Genomic DNA, 18093 nt, shown 5'->3' on the forward strand with positions numbered 1-18093 from the left:
TGGCACACTCCAAGAGAGCCCACTACCATGTCATTTTAAAGTAAGAAAGAATTCATAGAGCATACTTTTTCTCAAGGTTTGTTTCTTCTTGTTTTAGGGTACATTTCCATGACAATGATGTACTAAAAACAGAAAATATTTTCCTTTGCATTTTTTGCATACAGACGATACCACTGTCAAAATGATCCCAGGTCACATGGATCTGTGAAAACTACTCAAAATGCAGTATTATTAACGGCAGGCCAGTAGCTGGCGATGTCACTTAGTAAGGAAACACTGTGGGCCCTATCATACACCTGCCGCTGTGACGCCATGCAGGAGCAACACAGGTGTTTTTTTGTTTTTTGCTAGTTTCAGCCTGATGCAGTTATCGTGTTCAGGTCCAGCACCACGCTGTTTAAATAGCAAACGCACTCGCGCCCATTTGTTCGCCCATGGGAATGCTGGTATTCAGGCGCATTGTTTGGCACGTTACTATTTTGAGGCAACTGAAAACAACTGTGACATTGACCAACAAAAACCTGGTCTAAAGTTTTAAAGGGCACGTATGAGGGTATCTAGCGCACATACACTCTGCTTACTACACACTCAGGGACATGCAGCAGCACACAAATATTTTTAAATATTAAAAATAAAAGGATCCTTCTCTGGAGAAGCGTTCAGTCTTTTCACTCTTAATTTCTGCCCTGTAAATGGCGAATCCGCCATGGTGCAAGCGCAACTGGCTTTTAAAGGGAATGGGAGATGAGACTAATTGTTTTATTGCGTGTTATGTCCAAAACATACCCATGAGTCATTTAGAGACTAGGCACATCCCTTTTGGACCATGCGCCTGGTGTGCCTCCTGTTTTATTTAACTTGCAAAAGTGGATTTGGACACGCCCTTATAAGCCCTGCTCCATGTGCTTCAGACCATGCGCTCAGACCATTAAAGGGGTTGTTCCGTGGTGTTTTTCTAAGTTTGGTTGTGTTTATAGGGCGCAGTATAACATGTCTTGATACTTCTTTCCTTTTTTAAACGGCGTATTTTTCTTATATTTGACCTTTATTCCACACCGCTGTCTCCACTGTCCTTTAAACTGCCATAGCTTTAAAAGACAATGTCTCCGTTTGCATTGAACTTTCAGATCTGTAACTTTGCAGATACTGTTTATGCTCAAGCAGCAACATTACACACTAACTAAAGTTAAAACATGTTTTAAAATAGGGCCCTATGTGCCTATAGACCGAAAACGCAATACACGTGCAGATAACATCGCTGTTTTCACAAATTCGCTTTTTTGTAGTTTACACAGAGGCATTCACGGTAACGGTGTTGTACTTTGAAACAAAAGTTTGCGGTTTCAATGGCAATGAAGTGGCAAAAGTGATGCTGGTAGGTCACATGATAATTCACACTCACACTACACATACTCGTGCAACGATGCTGAATGAGTGAAAGAATGAGTTTGATTGAGAGAGTATGCTTTGTGGCTGAGTATGTTTAAATTTAAGACCGAGAGAGGAAAACGTGCTCTTGTTCATTTGGGTTTTTGGTTCTTTTAGTTTTCTATTGAGAAACTCGTTCTTTCTTTAGAGTTCTGTTTAAGATGTGTGTTTTAGCCTTTGACAAGTCTGGTCTCGACACACGGGGTCAAACACAGAACGCTGCATCCTAGTACGGCTGCACTTGGATATCAATCTGCATAACCTTCGTTTCACGACGTCCTTTATTTAGCTCATTTTGAAATATTTTTATTTTAGTGTAAATGAATCACTAACAATAATCTGCCAATAATGTAAGCCACTAGGATACTATAGACGCTTACCATTCAATATACTATATTAATAGAAAGCCAGTTAGATTTTTCATACAAAGTATTTTCTAAAATTAAGGTTTAATAGTATTATTATCTCGTAGTACTGATATGTGACGTAATCATGTGCATGTCTCATTCTAGTGTTTAATGCTGAGGACTCTATCAATCCTACAAGCCTCAAAAGGCCTGGACTATAGGAAGGACGCAGTCCTTGAGAAACACCCGTTCTATCCTACCTGAGCCTCTAGATGACCAATTTATGTTACACATCCTCTCCATTAAGCTGTAGTCTTTATGAAACTAGTAAAAAGCACAGCCACCCTTCATTAAACTCATTCATGTATTTGGTGCCCTCCAGTGGAAACATATTTCACACATTTCTTGGGATTTGTTATAAGAATGACACTGTGGCTAAATGTATTTCAGCTAAAGTAAACATTATAGTTATAATTTGCCTAAATTGGTTCTTTTACTGCCATATTATAATAAACTTCTCCATTGAACTCTGACAACTCTTATACTAATGTGACACATCTGGTTCTTTCTTAGACTTTTTGCTGCATTGGGCAATAGACAGATCTAAAAATAGTTCTAAAAATGTTCAGTATTTATATATGTGATTTAAAAATAGCCAGTTATTGTTGGTGTCTTAACCTAATACTCACATGGAAAAAAACATTTATAACAGTTCTTATCAGAATATGCCCCATTTGAACTTTTGAGCATATAACTTGTAAAAACGGCACTTGCTAGTTTAAAGGCACAGGCCAGTTCTTGCACAACATGACCTGTTTGTTTAAGGCTTGTTTAGCTTTACATTTAAAGAATGATTTACAAAAAAACACATGCACATTGGTTTACTCATGGTGAAGTTTAACTCCGAGAGCACTGGGGTAAAAAATCCCTTCACAGGCTCATGCTGATGCACAAAGATAACACTCTGAGTCTATATTAGAATCAGACCCAATAGTAAATACGATGATAAATGTCTACTCTTACAGATGCATTCAGGAAATCTGCTTAGAAAAGCCATCTGCTGTAAAAGTCCCGCCATTCTCCCCTTATATCATATACTGTATAAATACTTTTCAGGGTTGTTGCCTTTAGAGCGTAATTCTAATAAAATATATAACAGATTCCTGAATTTGAATGTTTACAAAATTGATGCAGAATTGTAATTTGAAGATCTTGGAATTCTTCTCACCTCTGCAATAAGGTCTCCGTTCTCTGCATGGACTTGAGCTATTGCTCCGATCTCCTTACATTTGGAGAATACAGCATACAGCTCATGGTCACGCAGCATGAAGACGTCTTTGTATGCCATGAACATCTTAAAAGAGTTGACACCTTTTTCTCGAACGAGAGTCTCCATTTCCTTCTTGACCTAAAGAAAGTTCCATAATTATATGTTAATGTTAAGATATGGATAGCTAGATCTGTCATGAAACTCTATGGCACAGGCTGATGGGTCCTTAAAGGGTTAATTCACCCGAAAATGAAAATTCTGCCATTAATTACTCATATATGTCGTTCCAAACCTGTAAGAGCTTTGTTCATCTTCAGAACACAAATGAAGATATTTTTGATGAAATCTGAGAGCTCTCTGAACCATCCATAGGCAGTCGGGGGAGTGCGATATTGGAGAAAAATTCGATATGCGGTATCTTGTTAAATAATGCGATATTTGATATGCGATACGATATTGCTTGTAAAATCTATTTAAATTATATTTTTAAAAAACATTTAAAAACTGAGAATGATATTATTTATGTGTTTCACATTCTTTCTGGGGGAAAAAAAGCATCGCTATAACTGCTGAAAGTGACCAGCCGTGTTTTAGCAAAAATGAATGTCATAAATATGACAATATGATTTTAAAATCAATGAAAACAAACAAAAAATGTATTGCCAATATTTAAATACAAAAAACTGTTTGCTTGACTTGTTAATATATGGTTATATCAGCCTAAAACTAAACATCTAGTACATCCAGGCAAACAGAGTCTCCTGAACTATTGGGGTGGACAATTATGTTTGTTATTTTAATTTATCATTGTTATTAAAAAATAAAAACAGTAGTCTTCATATGAATTAAATATACACCATAAAGCTACAAAGGTTATTCAGCCTTGAGCACCGAGTGATTTTCTCTTGTTCTTCTGTTGTTTGACAGACAGCGGCAGGTTTTCTCTATTAGCCGCCTGTCACTTTAAGACCTAATGCACGGATCCTATTGACACGCATTTGGTTTCTTTCCACCACTGATATAGTTCGCTTAAAGCATAACCGACTGTGTTTACATGAATACTCATCAAGACCCTTTCGACATAACTGTGTGTACATTTGATAGTTTGAGTGTTTAACAAGAAACGAAACAGAACTGAAGGAATCACACGCTTGCTTGTGTGCACGTTTCGGTGTGTGTCAGACAGCAGACAGCGCAAGACTACAAGGAGTTGTTTTAATAACTCTTTTTAACATCAAGCCAGTCACATAAGTAACAGTCGTGTGACCTGTTGATTCACTGCTATATGCGTCGACCTAAAACGTACACTTTTCATAGTGTTGAAGTCACCTATTAAAATCATTCAGATATTGCATGCTGTTGCGATATGCATATTGCGATATGTACATTTGCGATATTTCGATATATTGCACAGTACTAATAGGCAGCAATGTCATTGCAACTTTTAAAGCAGCACTTGGCAACTTTTGCTCTCGGGGTCCCCCTACAGTTGGGAAAAAATAATGTCCTCAACTACTGCCGTAAGCTTTCATCCTACAACAGGGGATGCCATCGCGCGTGCATTTGTTGACATGACAACCCTGATAGCCCTGAACTAGTGATGCGCGGGTCGTCTCATAGCCCGCGGGCCTCGTATGTCTATTTAATGGTCGCGAGTGCGGGGTGGGTTGTAAAAATATATACAGTGGTGCGGGGCGGGCCAAAAACCTTCATAAAAGCGTCCCCGCGGGTTGGTGCAGCACTAACAGTTGAACACTGCAGGAGTTCATATGCAGGTGTTCTTCTGGCGGCGCGTGTGAAATGTCTTCATCCCAGGTACAGTCAGTGGCATGTTTCAGCATGTCATATGAATATAATTTCATGGGTTTTATTTTTTTCAAACGCCAAATAATCACGATGCTCACGTTTACAAGCCAGCGTCATTATAGTAGTCTAGTGGTTACCGTTTTACCGAATCTATATGATACTTCAGTTCAATGTTTGAGTGGTAGGTAATCACCATAACAAGCATGACAGCATCGGTCGGGCACGCCTCCTTTAAAAACGATACAGACCCCATCAAGCTATGGCAGACGTGTCATTCAACCTATGGTAAATCGATGTATCATCACAAGAGTCTTGAAAATATTTTATGAAGGTTGAAAAGTTACCTAGAGCTGCTTTAAGTCCCAGAAAGGTAAAGACATCGTTAAAAAAGTCCATGTCACTACAGTCATTCAACCTTAATGTTATGAAGCGACGAGAATACTTTATCCGGGGAAAAATAATTGAAATAAGACGTTATAACGCTGTTCTGATATAACGCCATTCTGATGTAGAATAGAATAGCATCAACGAATGACGTTGAAGAGATTGTTGACGTTAGTTTTGGTGGGTTTTGCGCACAAAAAGTATTGGTTGCTGTGGCATCAGCAGCCGATGAGCTTGCTGCTCAACATTCAAATCATTGTTAGCTGTTTTTCAGAAACCCTCCACCTTCCCCAGATCCACCTGTATAGATCTGCTACGGGGTTATTTTATGTATGTTATGTGCATCAGTCTGTATATGTGTTGGCAGTAGCAAGTCTTTATACGTAAGTAGCGTAGCAGATCTATTCAGCCAATGCCAAATACATTAACATACCATTACCATGCCAACCTCTGAGTTGACATGACAGAACCATATGTAAGTGCAGTGACAAGCCCCAATTAGTCTAACATAGTATATATATGGCAGCCATACAGTGTCATCCCACCAGGTTACAGCCATGTGAAGGGAGTAATCGCAGCAGACTTTGGGGTCAGCCGTTCTTCTCCACTGCTCATAGGCTTCCAGGAGTGAACACCCCTTCTGTGGGATGACAAAGTCCAGGATCATGGTCGTGCCTCCTGCGACTGCGGCCTGTGATGTAAAACAACACAACATGTTTCTAGAACACACTGTTACAAATTAACTCCTAATTCACCATGGGTGATAACCTTTGACCCTTACGGACAATGCTGTATAACTGTACTCTATATTTGCCATTGTGTTCTTTTATTCATGACTGATCAGATTGTTAATGCACCAGATTTTATCCCATAAATTGCACTTTATCACATTTGATACATATACATTTCTAAGGCCTTTATCGTTTTTTCTACATTATTGACACATTATTGGGAGATATAGTGATCGACAACTGATATTTTTATGCATTTTATGTCTTATAAAACACTTATTATTGCAAGTTTTTGCTCAGTTTGCGCTTCGAAATAAAACTCTTTATTTTCGATATATGGGTTGTAAAAGCCTGACGTGTCAAATTATGTTTCTTTCTTTTATATTTTTTCTAAAGGTTCAGAATTAATCCATTCATCCGATGACTTTCAATTGATTTGTTCTGTAAGACATCTGAGTGACTATATTAGTCAAATGCCATTATGCTCTGTTACAAGAACACTGCACATTTTTGCATTGCTGATTGTGGAAGAAAACTACATTTAAATCACAGTAATGAGGGGGAAATGGAAGGGAATGAGTAATGCGTTTGAGTAGGTAGATTATATACAAAATTCCCTAAATGAGCAACTGACAAGTAAGCATGACACCAGAATCACCAGATGAATGTCACTCATTTAAGTTATCATAACATTTACACATTTGCCAACATGATAAAACCGTAGAATAATGGTGATTAGTTAACATTAGGTCATGCATTAACTAACCATCAGCAGTTCATTTGTTACTGTTTTTATTTTTATTTTTTATCTTTGTTAACATTATTTAATAAAAATCCAGCTGTTCATAGTTTGTTCATGTTAGTTCACACTGCATTAACTAATGTTAACAAGATTTTAATAATGCATTAGTAAATGTTGAAATTAACAAAGATAAAATGCTTTATAAGTGCACTTCATTATTAGTTAATGTTAAATAATGTTACCGCCAAATTTTCTTATATCATTTATATTTTAGTTAATCCAATAATTTTAAAACATTTAATTCTCTGTAATTAGACCTTATCAATTTATATATATATATATATATATATATATATATATATATATATATATATATATATATATATATATATATATATATATATATATATATATATTTATTTAAATAAAATACTATTCACTCACTGACATGTTTATATATGACACTATGAACATTTATATTAACAAATGTTAATTTATTAATAATTTTAAAATAAAGATGGCTCATGCAAACGACTCTTTAGGGACAATAATGGATGTACAAAACCTATTTCATGAGTTGTATTTACCTTGGTACCTGTATGAAAGTCATCCACAGCTGTGGTGCCCATGAATGACAGCTCCATGTGTGTGTGTGTGTCTATTCCACCCGGCAGCACGAGTCTGTGTGTGGCATCGATGACCCGCGTGCCAGCTGCTACCTGCAGATCTGAGCCAACTGCACTGATAACTCCATCTTCGATATACACGTCTGCCACCACAGAGAAATCCTCATTTACCACCTTCCCTCCTTTAATCAAGATTGGCATATTTTCTTTTGACTAATGCACAAACGAGTAAAAACAGTCCTGGTTATGTTCTATGGGTGAATGTGTTGTCTTCGGTACACAAGCACAATCTTCAAGCGTCAACGAGTGTGTCTATCAATGTGGAACTAGAAGTGTGGTTGAAAGACTGAAGCTCTGTCTCTCTAGGTGTTTGTTTTTTTCAACCTCAGTCACGTCAATTTCATTGCGAAACATGGCCGATCGACCTGTTCACCCTGTTTTTGACATGATGATGAGCATGATTTATATCAGCTCGTTTAAAGATGGCATGAAATCCAATTTTACAATTCGTATTTTTATATGTAATATTGTAGTGTTACTATAAATGATTTATCTGTGCACTTCATTAATTTTTAAAACATTTATTTACCCTTATAATCTTTAACTAAATACACCTCCCATCCCCCCTCGAAACGACTTCTCTTCTCCCAATTCGCCTACTTATACTCGTGCTAAAAGTATGTACAGTCCCTGACAAAAGTCAGGTCAGTCTTGTCGCTAATCTATTTTCTAGAAATACCTGATATTAACCTGACCTTTAATTAATTCATTGGTGTTAGAAATAGCTCATATGAAAAGCTAAAACCCTCCCAAATGATGTTTAATGCACTGAAATAAATAATGTTCACAGAAAAAAATATTTATCATTTAATCAAGAGAGAAAGGTCAAATTTTGGCAAGACAAAAGTTTTGTCGCCTATACAGAAATTAAACAAATTTACTGCAAATACAAAAATATGTCAGCAAATTAAGTTGTGGTGCTGTGAGATCCAAATTTAATATCTTGTATGACTTCCATGAGCTTGAAGGACTGCATCCATGCGGTTTAGCAAGGATTCATACAATTTATTGATGAAGTCATCAGGAATAGCTAAGAAAGCAGTCTTGCATGCCTCCTAGAGTTCATCAATATTCTTTGGTTTCGTCTTCCATGCGTCCTCTTTCATCCTACCCCACATATGCTCAATGATGTTCATGTCTGGTGACTGGGCTGGCCAATCCTGGAGCATCTTGATCTTCTTCGCCTTGAGGAACTTTGATGTGGAGATGGAAGTATGCGATGGAGCACCGTCCTGCAGCAGAATTTGGCCTCTTTTATGGTTGGGAATAAGAGGTAGCTAAGATTTCTTGGTATTTTAGACTATTGATGTTGCCTTCCACCCTGCAGATCTCTCGCACACCCCCATACTGGATGTAACCCCAGACCATGATTTTTCCGCCACCAAACTTCACTGTTTTCTGGGTGAATCTCGGATCCATTCTGGCTCCAGTAGGTCTCCTGCAATATTTGCAGTGACTGTGGTGTAATTCAACAGAAGATTCATCTGAAAAATCCACCTTCTGCCACTTTTCCAACATCCATCCTTTTTGCAGGCTGTGGGCCTTGGCAAATCCCACACGGTTTTTCAATTGTCTTTTGTTTAGTGCTGGCTTCTGGGCACTGATTCGACCATGGAGGCCATTTCGAGACAGAATCCGACAAACTGTTCTGGTTGACACAGGGACTTCAGGTGACCAGGTCTCGTGGAGCTCTGCTGCAGTGGAAAATGGGCTGGCCTTGGATTTTCGAGCCAACAAACGGTCCTCTCGAGCAGTTGTCTTGTGGGGTCTGCCTGACCTGGGCTTGTCAAAAACGTCTCTAATCTCTTCAAATCTTTTTTTTTATCCTCTGTACTTGACGCTGAGACACATTGAAGGTGTCTGCCACATCAGCAGTGGATCTGGTCTTCAGCCTCATGATAATCAAAACTTTAGTCTCAGGGTGAACCTTAGGCATGTTTGCAGAGGTCTAGTTGCAGTTGATGTGAAGGTCTAGTGTACTGGGGTTCTTTTTATACACACTTGAGACCTAATTGATCCATTATTAGTCACAGGTGAAGCTCATTTGACAAGGTGACAACACTTATGTCTTTGCAAAAATTGACTCAATGGGCTTTACCAAGCTCTGAATATTATAATACTTTTTGAAAGTTTAGTTTTTCACTGAAACATTATCACAAAAGCTGGTGGGATTAAAATGAGCCATTTCTTGTAAAAAAATCTTGATTAGAAATATATTTCAGCGGCACTTTAGGTCAATTTGTAGCGACAAGACTTTTGTCAGGGACTGTACTCTTTTTGTGAAGAAAAAGTATATACTTTTGAGTGTGTAGCAGAAAAATATGCAAGCTTCGGGACATACTACTTTGGCCATCTTTAAAGGTCCACTGAAATCAAAATTGAAGTTTTTTTTTTGCTTTTAGTATGACTGCTATAGCCTTAAAATTATGAATAAGCTGGTATGTTCCAAAACTGACAAAATTTGCATTTAGGAGATATAAGCACTCACAATTTACAGTCTCTCACTTCTGCTAAAACGAATCTCCAAATTTTGGTGACATCAGTGCAGACTTCACCTTCTCGTCAAATCAAAATGCTCTCTAGAATCTAAAGCCCGCCCCCTACACTGCTGAAGCTGGCTGAAATCGGTCAGTTGTTAAAGGGGGGGGTGAAACACTCAGTTTCAGTCAATCTCATGTCAATCTTGAGTACCTATAGAGTAGTATTGCATCCTTCATATCTCCGAAAAGTCTTTAGTTTTATCATATTTATAAAAGAAATATGGGCTGTACCGAGTCTTTCCGGAAAAAACCGAGCGCCTGGAGGCGTATCGTGTGGGCGGAGCTAAAGAATGATGAGCGCGCAAAGCGGTGACGTCCTCAAGCGTGGAGAAACCCATCTATCTCAGCTAATACAGATAATGATCCACAATCAAATCTGAGGCAGAAATAAATTGAACAGGAGAAACGGCAACATCAGGATGTCCGTCTCTGTGGTATGTACTGTATTTAGGGGCCTTTGTGTGCAGTTTATGAGGACATGATTCGGTTTATGGACTATTGTATGTGACTAGACCTTAGAGGTAGCAAGCAAAACGGTTTTGCACGTCAGAGTCAGACTAGTGTAACGTTATACAGAACAACAATGGAGTAACCGTTAGCGCATTTGAATGACGAAGCACGCGATCGTGTCGTTTACTGATGTTTACTCATGCGACGGTAGCCAATAGCAGAGACATTTGAAGTTGATTTATTCACCGGCATCTTCCAAAGCAGGACCGCTCTGTCAAAAACACACTTCTTTGGTATGATTTGGTGAAGTCCTGTGACAGCAGTGACCGTGGAAATCCACTTTGCGACGCGACTGAAGCGATGCCTTGAAGCTTCCCGTCATTTCTGCGTTGAAATCGGTTCAAATGCAGCGCTGCCTTCCCGGAATGCTGTGCTGAAGCGTTGAAGTCGCTCGACGTCACCCATAGGAATAAAGTGGAGCGCGGCGCGCCACATAAGTGTTCACGGACGACTGGATCTGCAGCTGAGAGACTGTTTACAGCGTGCATTTCCTCTCTCTCCCTCTAGTGACGCGCGCGCACCCTTCCGGGAGAAGAGCCTGTACGGCCCATACAAGGACCTTCCGCTCTATTTAACGTCAAATAGACCCATACTCGAAAAAAACTCGCAGAAACTTGTGACAAACCGGAAGGAGTATTTTTAACACAGAAATACTCCATCAAACGTCCAACATTAGTTTTTGAAACTTTGTCTATGTTTAGGATGGGAATCCAAGTCTTTAAAGGTGTAAAAAGCTCAGTATGCATGAAACAGCATTTCACCCCCCCTTTAACACACATTTACTAATTTCTACATGGTGAAAGGCACATAGCACACTATATATGTGATAGGAAACGATTCCGTGTAAATATGCTTTCATCTGAGGAGAATAAAGTCTGTTTTCACGATAGTTTCACGCACCGCAGCAGCGCACATACACTAAGGGCGTGTGTCCACCAAAGCGTTTTAGGCAGCTGAAACTGCTAGGCGCTCTGTCTCGCTGTGAGCACTTGCAAGCCTTTTGGCAGGCAGTGTTTTTTTTTTTTCTTTAGTTGAGACTCTTTGCTTATGATACCGAAAATCCACGGAAAAGTCTTTCTAATTTCACAGGTAGTTTGTTCCTGTATTGATTCTATATAAAATCGCAGATTCAATGTAAAGTATTTGCTCTGGCATTTGTTTTAAATCATTTTGTTCCGTTATTATTGCTTGTTGTCAGCTGATGAAGACACGCAGAATGTGGCGGTTGGTCTGTGTTGTGTTTGTCCCGCCCCTCCTCCACTGTGATTGGACGGCTGAGTGAAGAGTGACAGTGATGAGCGCTGCGTTTTACTCAAAGTTGAACATTCTTAAACTCTCGGCGAGCAGTAAAAAACACTGAGCGCTCAGCGCGTGAGTGTGAAATACTCGCTCAGTGCCTCGGTGCGCTCCAGGCGTTCTAAAAACGCAGCGCTCTCATTGAAAACAGTTGAAAACGCCAGCCAGCAGCGTGAAAAAACGCTTTGGTGGACACACAGCCTAACGGCTCTGGTCTAAATTTAGACTACAGACAAGAGAGCACAGCGCGTATCATATGCGCGAGTCGGCGCAGACAACAAAACATATCGGACAATTTGAATTCTGCACAGAATGCTGCAAAGCAATATGGGTGAGATTATGATGGTAAACAGTGTTAGAGGAAACTGGCTTTACCAAACAGAAAGGTCCGCTCTTGCGCTCTAGTCAAACTGTACTACACGAAACGCTATTGGCTGTTTCAAAAAAGGGGAGGAGCTGCTAACAGCTGGAGTCGTTTCAGGGGAAATTACGTCAACACATTGAATAATGCTGCGCGTTTCAAGGCACTTCAGTGGGCCCTTAACGGACTCTGTCGCATGTTGATAGTTGGTCACTCAAACCCCTTTATCTAAACTTCTCCACTTAACTGTCGGACTCGCACATCCGTCATGTTTGTAGTTTTTTAACGCTTTTTATATGCGTTTGTAGTTTTATATTGAATCCTCGTCCAACTCGCAATGGGTTGTGGGTAATATCAGCCATTAGAGTGCACCATCAATCCGTACTTCGAATTTGGACCGGAAATAGTAAACCATCCGGGTATCTTTGGAATACTCTTTTCAACAAACTACGATTTGGGACATACTAATTCTTTTTTCGAGTAGGCTACTATTTAGTATGAACAGAATGCGAATTGGGACGCACGCAGGGCCGGCCATGTGCTATTGCGCGAGGGCGGGGCTATCGTGCTCTGTCTCGTTTCTGCTTTCTGCAACGCCTCTCAGACAATGGTTTTTGAGGGCATTCAAATCTGCCTCCATTTTGTTAGCAACGCCCAACTTCCAACGATCCGATCAGTACCCGAAGGACGAAATCAAGCCTTGCCCTACATTTTTTCTAATTTCAGAGTACGTTTCACTCGGATATACGTCACAATAAGGAGAAAAAGACGATCTCAAGTTCCGTTTCATGGTTTAATGCCGACTTTAAACGAACAGCTTCAAACAACGATTCATCAGTCAAAGTGATCCAGCCAGAACCCACGCTCTAAAACTTTTATAATTATTCTCTTTATTACAAACTGTATGTTGATCAAAAAGTGTCAGGATATCTTACAAACCAAGTGATTTAAACATGTCTTGTTGCACAACCTGTTTATAATAAGATATGAAAATGAATGACTAATGATAAGCCTAGGCCTAGTATTTTTTATCAGAAAATATTTAAATCTTGACTTATAAAGCTGTCTTTATAAAGCATTTTTGTATTATTATTTAAAAAAAATAATAATATTATGTTATAGTGTTCTTTATCATAAACCAAATGTTTCAGTGCATCCAGACATGTGATTTAAACCAGATGAGATATCATGACGATTAATCATGACGAATCAACAAAATTATTCGTTTGAATCATCAGTTAAATGGATAGTTCACCCCAAAAAATAAAACAAAATATTACAGGTTTTCGAATAGCATGACTAAACTAAATGATGACCGAATCATTTTTGGGTGAACCATCCCTTTAACTGTTTGATCAAACCCAATTATTGATGCTTGGAATTAAGTTATATCAATAAAGAAGAGCAAACAAGAAACGTTGTAATCTTCCGTGTTGTAGTTTGCTACATGTTTAAATTCGTTTTAATTAAAATGTCCTGCATTTCTAGTCGTGGTTAAACCTTCCCCCCGCAAGGTGGCGCCATTTGCCATTTTTTGTGTGAGAGACCCATGGTGAGATCTGAAATGTATAGCTGCAGCTTGAACTTGAACCATAGCTACATTAATGTTCTGTCCCGAGTAGACAGTTTAATCTTGATATTCTCTAATATAAATATTACCACACTATAATGAATTTAAAAGATGCATTATACAAAATTTGTAACAACAAGCTTCAGTGAATCTGGTAGGTGTTATCAACAATCTGCTGCAAAATATGTGCGATCGGCGTAGAAAAACATTAAAGCAGGCCTACTTGATATAGGACATGCTGTTTTGAAAGGCGAATTTGACTCGATCTATGCTGCAGGTTCAGATCATTATACAACATTGTCTCAAAGCATCCAAATGGGAAACTGATTGTGCATAAGTTCCAAACCAGCGACAAGACCCGTATCTAATAAAGTGTCTCCTTGAGATGAACTGATGTACTGAAGGAGTCATTACGGTAACCTTACATGAATAGTTCCTCAATTGACCTATATCTCCATTTAAATATTCATTTTGTGAGTATTCAAATTATCTCATTTGAGTTGCTAAAATAACACTTGCCTTATTTAAGCTTATTCTGCTACCAAAACCACACTTCAGTATACCGGGTGCTTGTTGATTTCACTCTGTTATCCTGTCATTCTTTAGATGTTCCAGCCATGTTACGGTTCATCACTCTGGGTCTTGTCTTGTCACTTTCTTTTTCCACAGGTATGCTTAGTTGCATGTGTATTTATTTTTATGGTTCTTACTTGATTAAATTACTACATTTCTGTATTTATGAACAAACAAAACACAATTAGACAAAATATGCTTCTAAGATTTGTCATACAGAAACAAATGTCTTCTTTTTTTTTTTTTTTTTTATGATATTCTCTTTACCTCTCAGTATTCGCACTGAGATGCTACCAGTGCAAATTTCAATTCCTCAGTAGAATGCAGAGAAAATCAAACAAAATGTCCTCTTCAATGTGGCTCCATCACCATATACAACAGTATAGCACTGCATGATTGTGAAAATTATTAAAAGGTGTATAAGTCAGTCTTCATATAGATTTTTAATTGTCTTTGTAGATGGCGGCACATCAGAAAGTGGTGAGAAGAAGTGCACAGGCCCTGTGTGTTACTGATGGCATACATTTGGGACAAAACAAAAAAAACTTTAACCCCCAATGCTGTGACATGGACCTCTGCAACACTGAAGAGTCACCAGGTACATGAACATATAAGAGCAGGAAAAATATTAATTTTTCAGACATTTTACAATGGCGGGATTAAATATTTTATTTCACTAAGTGCAAATAACGATATATATTCTATTTACACCATTTAAATAGTAACTAGATTCTATTTACACTCCTATTTTTTTTTGTGATAATTGCTATTTACACTGAATAATCTGATGATATTTACACTAGCCTTCATTGCAGTTTGTTTTTATTATGCCCTTCTACATTTGCTAACTTCCCCCCGTCTCGTTCACTCGGATGTCATGGCTTGCGTTGCATGGGTGTCCACTACTGACGGAACCTTTGGAATGGGCTGAACTGTTCTTATGGAAGTTTGCAAGTGCATGTCTAAAAGTGGAGTGGAACTAGTGCCAAGTGCAAATAGCTGTAGATGCCATTTCCTAAGTGAAATAGCATACTAGGTGAAAATAGTGATAGATTCTATTTACACCATGTAAAATTGTTATTTGCAATATGTGTCAATGGTAATTTAGTGACAGTAATTTAATAGTATTTATATTAATATAAATATTTTGACAGATACATACTATTTGCACCTCAGTATTGTACATAAATGGAATGCAATAATAATTTATGTAATGTATGTTAAACATAGTAATATAACATAACATATTTATTAAATGAATGCCTTAATGGGACAATAAAACCCCTCCATACACCTATCCCTAACCCAATAAATGCTTTTATTATTATTAATCATTTTGTTAGGCACTTTATTAGAAGATTTTCGTATTTTTTTATTGAAAGTAAATGCCTTCCCAATGTGATATGTGATGGTAAAAGAGAGGAGAACGAGCTCTGCAAAAGGCGAATTCGAACCCAGGTTGATCGCATCGAAACCTAGACCTTTAAGCCTTATGCTTTACTGACAACGCCACTGAAAATGTTGAAATATAACTTGTATTTTTAATCTTGTTTTTCCCAAACAGACATTGTTAGGAGGAGCTAGTGCGAATAGCACTAGCCAACAAGGCACGCTATTTTCACTTGGTGCAAATAGACGCTTCGATTAAGGTAATAGCAGTGACGTATTATAAGTGATGTCTCAATTCAGTTCTGTTTTGATTAGTCGCTATATTGCAATTAAATGGACAAGTTCACCCCCCAAAAAAATTTCTATCATCATCTACTTATGTTTTTCCAAACATGTATGAATTTCTTTTTTTCTGTTGAACTAAAGAGAAGATATTTTGAAGAATGTCGGTATCCAGACAGATGATGGTAGCCATTGACTTCCATAGTAGGAAAAAATAGCTACTGTCAACTGTGGTTACCGACATTCTTCAAAATATATATATTTTTGAAATTCATATAGGTTTGGAACAACGTGAGGGTGAGTAAATGATGACATCATTGTCATTTTTGGGTGAACTATCCCTTTAGCTTCTACTCTTATTCATTTTGTCATATCACATATAGCATCGCTGCGATATTCCTTTGGGATGAGTTACACCTGTGACATGTTCAATAAAGACTGCTCAAACGTCGTGATTTGTTCAGGTGACCAGAACAAGTGCTTCAGTACAAAAGGTGAGTACAGTCTCCACACAAATGTTATGTTCTGTATGAACAGAATTTCTTCTAAGTACTCTTGTTTAGTATCCCCCCTTGTGTATTCCATAACAATCACGTCCTTATTCCAGTTAACATAATTGGCATGACTACGGAAGTATGTGCGAGTGATATTTTATGTGGGAACTCTCTATTAAATACCCTGGGGTCTATATCTGGTTCTCCGATGACATGCTGTGAGGGAATCCTGTGCAACTGCGGTCAGAGCTTGAAACCGCTTTTCTCCCTCCTTTTCCTCTGAGATGTGTCCTGTTTTTTGTTCTCTGGACTTTTTGTGCCCTATATCAAATCAACATACAGTAAGACAATGCTGTATTATGTGAAGTATGGCTACATAATCAGGAACCGTGTTGGTCCCACTACTCTTTTATTTGTGCTCTTGTTTTGGTGAAGGAGAAATGTCTTGGTTAAATGCAGAACAAACTTTTATTTGTAATAAACTAGTTTACTACAAATGTATCCAGATGTATTTAAAATTAAGATGTATTTATTGACAAGGGGGTAGGTTATGCACAAAGAAAAGTAAATATTATAACACTGTATTGCATGAATTATCTATGGCAATTATCTTTATTGATTATTACCAGGTCTTATTTTTTAAAACATTTTTTTGCTTTACTCTTGTCCCAGAACTTGTCAAACTTAAAGGTGCAGTGTTTAGTATTTATGAGGATCTATTGACAGAAATACTACGGTGGCCGAGACAGCTCAACACGCTGCAAATGAAGAAAGCACCAGCAAATAAAGAAAACATCTTCATCAGTTTGACAACACGCATGCTGCAAAAGTTCACAACACATGCAAATACAAAAACGCGCTGCAAATCCTCACAACACATGCAAATTTAAAAACGCGCTATAAAAGTTTACAACACATGCAAATTCAAAAACTGACCTGAAAGGTGCGTTTTTTTTTTGTTTACTTTTATATCATGATGGTATAATTGCTTAGTCGTTTGGATATTGTTGGCCTAAATATATTGTTACACTGTATAAAAAAGACCATGCAATCATAAGTTAGGATGTTTAAATAAACAAAACAAAAAAACTTACCTTTCAGGTCAGAGACAACAACAGTGGTGACAGGCGAGTAAACAATAAGTAGGTCCCAGTAGGGGTTCGTCACTCAAAGGAGTCCCCTTAAAACATTTCCGTTGTGGTCTGTGTTATTTGCAGCGCGTTTTTGTATTTGCATGTGTTGTGAGGATTTGCAGCAGGTTTTTTATTTGCATGTGTTGTGAGGATTTGCAGCGCGTTTTTGTATTTGCATGTGTTGTGAACTTTTGCAGCGCGTTTTTGAATTTGCATGTGTTGTGAGGATTTGCTGCGCGTTTTTGTATTTGCATGAGTTGTGAACATTTGCAGCGCGTGTGTTGTCAAACTGATGAAGATGTTTTCTTTATTTGCTGGTGCTTTCTTCATTTGCTGCGTGTTGAGCTGTCTCGGCCACCGTAAAATACAATATAATATAATAACTACGTTTTCAGTGGTTTATAAAGACCTTACTTAATGTACCGTTATGTTTTTATTATACCTTAAAGATGCCCTAGAATTAAAAAAAATTATTAACCATGGCATAGTTGAATAACAAGAGTTCAGTACATTGACATCACATACAGTGAGTCTCAAACACTTTTATTACC

General features: G+C 38.0%; 1 protein-coding gene and 1 long non-coding RNA gene across 2 annotated transcripts in view; one reads left to right on the forward strand and one right to left on the reverse strand.

Moving 5' to 3' along the window:
* dpys (dihydropyrimidinase) overlaps positions 1-7678 on the reverse strand; it is an 18239-nt gene extending 10561 nt beyond the window's left edge. The window contains exons 1-3 of the mRNA XM_067448054.1: positions 7296-7678; positions 5768-5926; positions 3004-3183 (exon numbers count right to left, since the gene is read on the reverse strand). Of these exons, the coding sequence (XP_067304155.1) occupies positions 3004-3183; positions 5768-5926; positions 7296-7535 (579 nt within the window). The 5' untranslated portion in view covers positions 7536-7678. The remainder of the gene's footprint in view (positions 1-3003; positions 3184-5767; positions 5927-7295) is intronic.
* Positions 1-14817, forward strand: part of LOC137082687 (uncharacterized) — a 20941-nt gene extending 6124 nt beyond the window's left edge. The window contains exons 2-3 of the long non-coding RNA XR_010906392.1: positions 14278-14340; positions 14704-14817. This is a non-coding gene — a long non-coding RNA (uncharacterized lncRNA). The remainder of the gene's footprint in view (positions 1-14277; positions 14341-14703) is intronic.
* The last annotated feature ends 3276 nt before the right edge of the window (positions 14818-18093 follow it).

The sequence above is a fragment of the Pseudorasbora parva genome, chromosome 7 (genome assembly GCF_024679245.1).
Source record: "Pseudorasbora parva isolate DD20220531a chromosome 7, ASM2467924v1, whole genome shotgun sequence".
Taxonomy (NCBI): domain Eukaryota; kingdom Metazoa; phylum Chordata; class Actinopteri; order Cypriniformes; family Gobionidae; genus Pseudorasbora; species Pseudorasbora parva.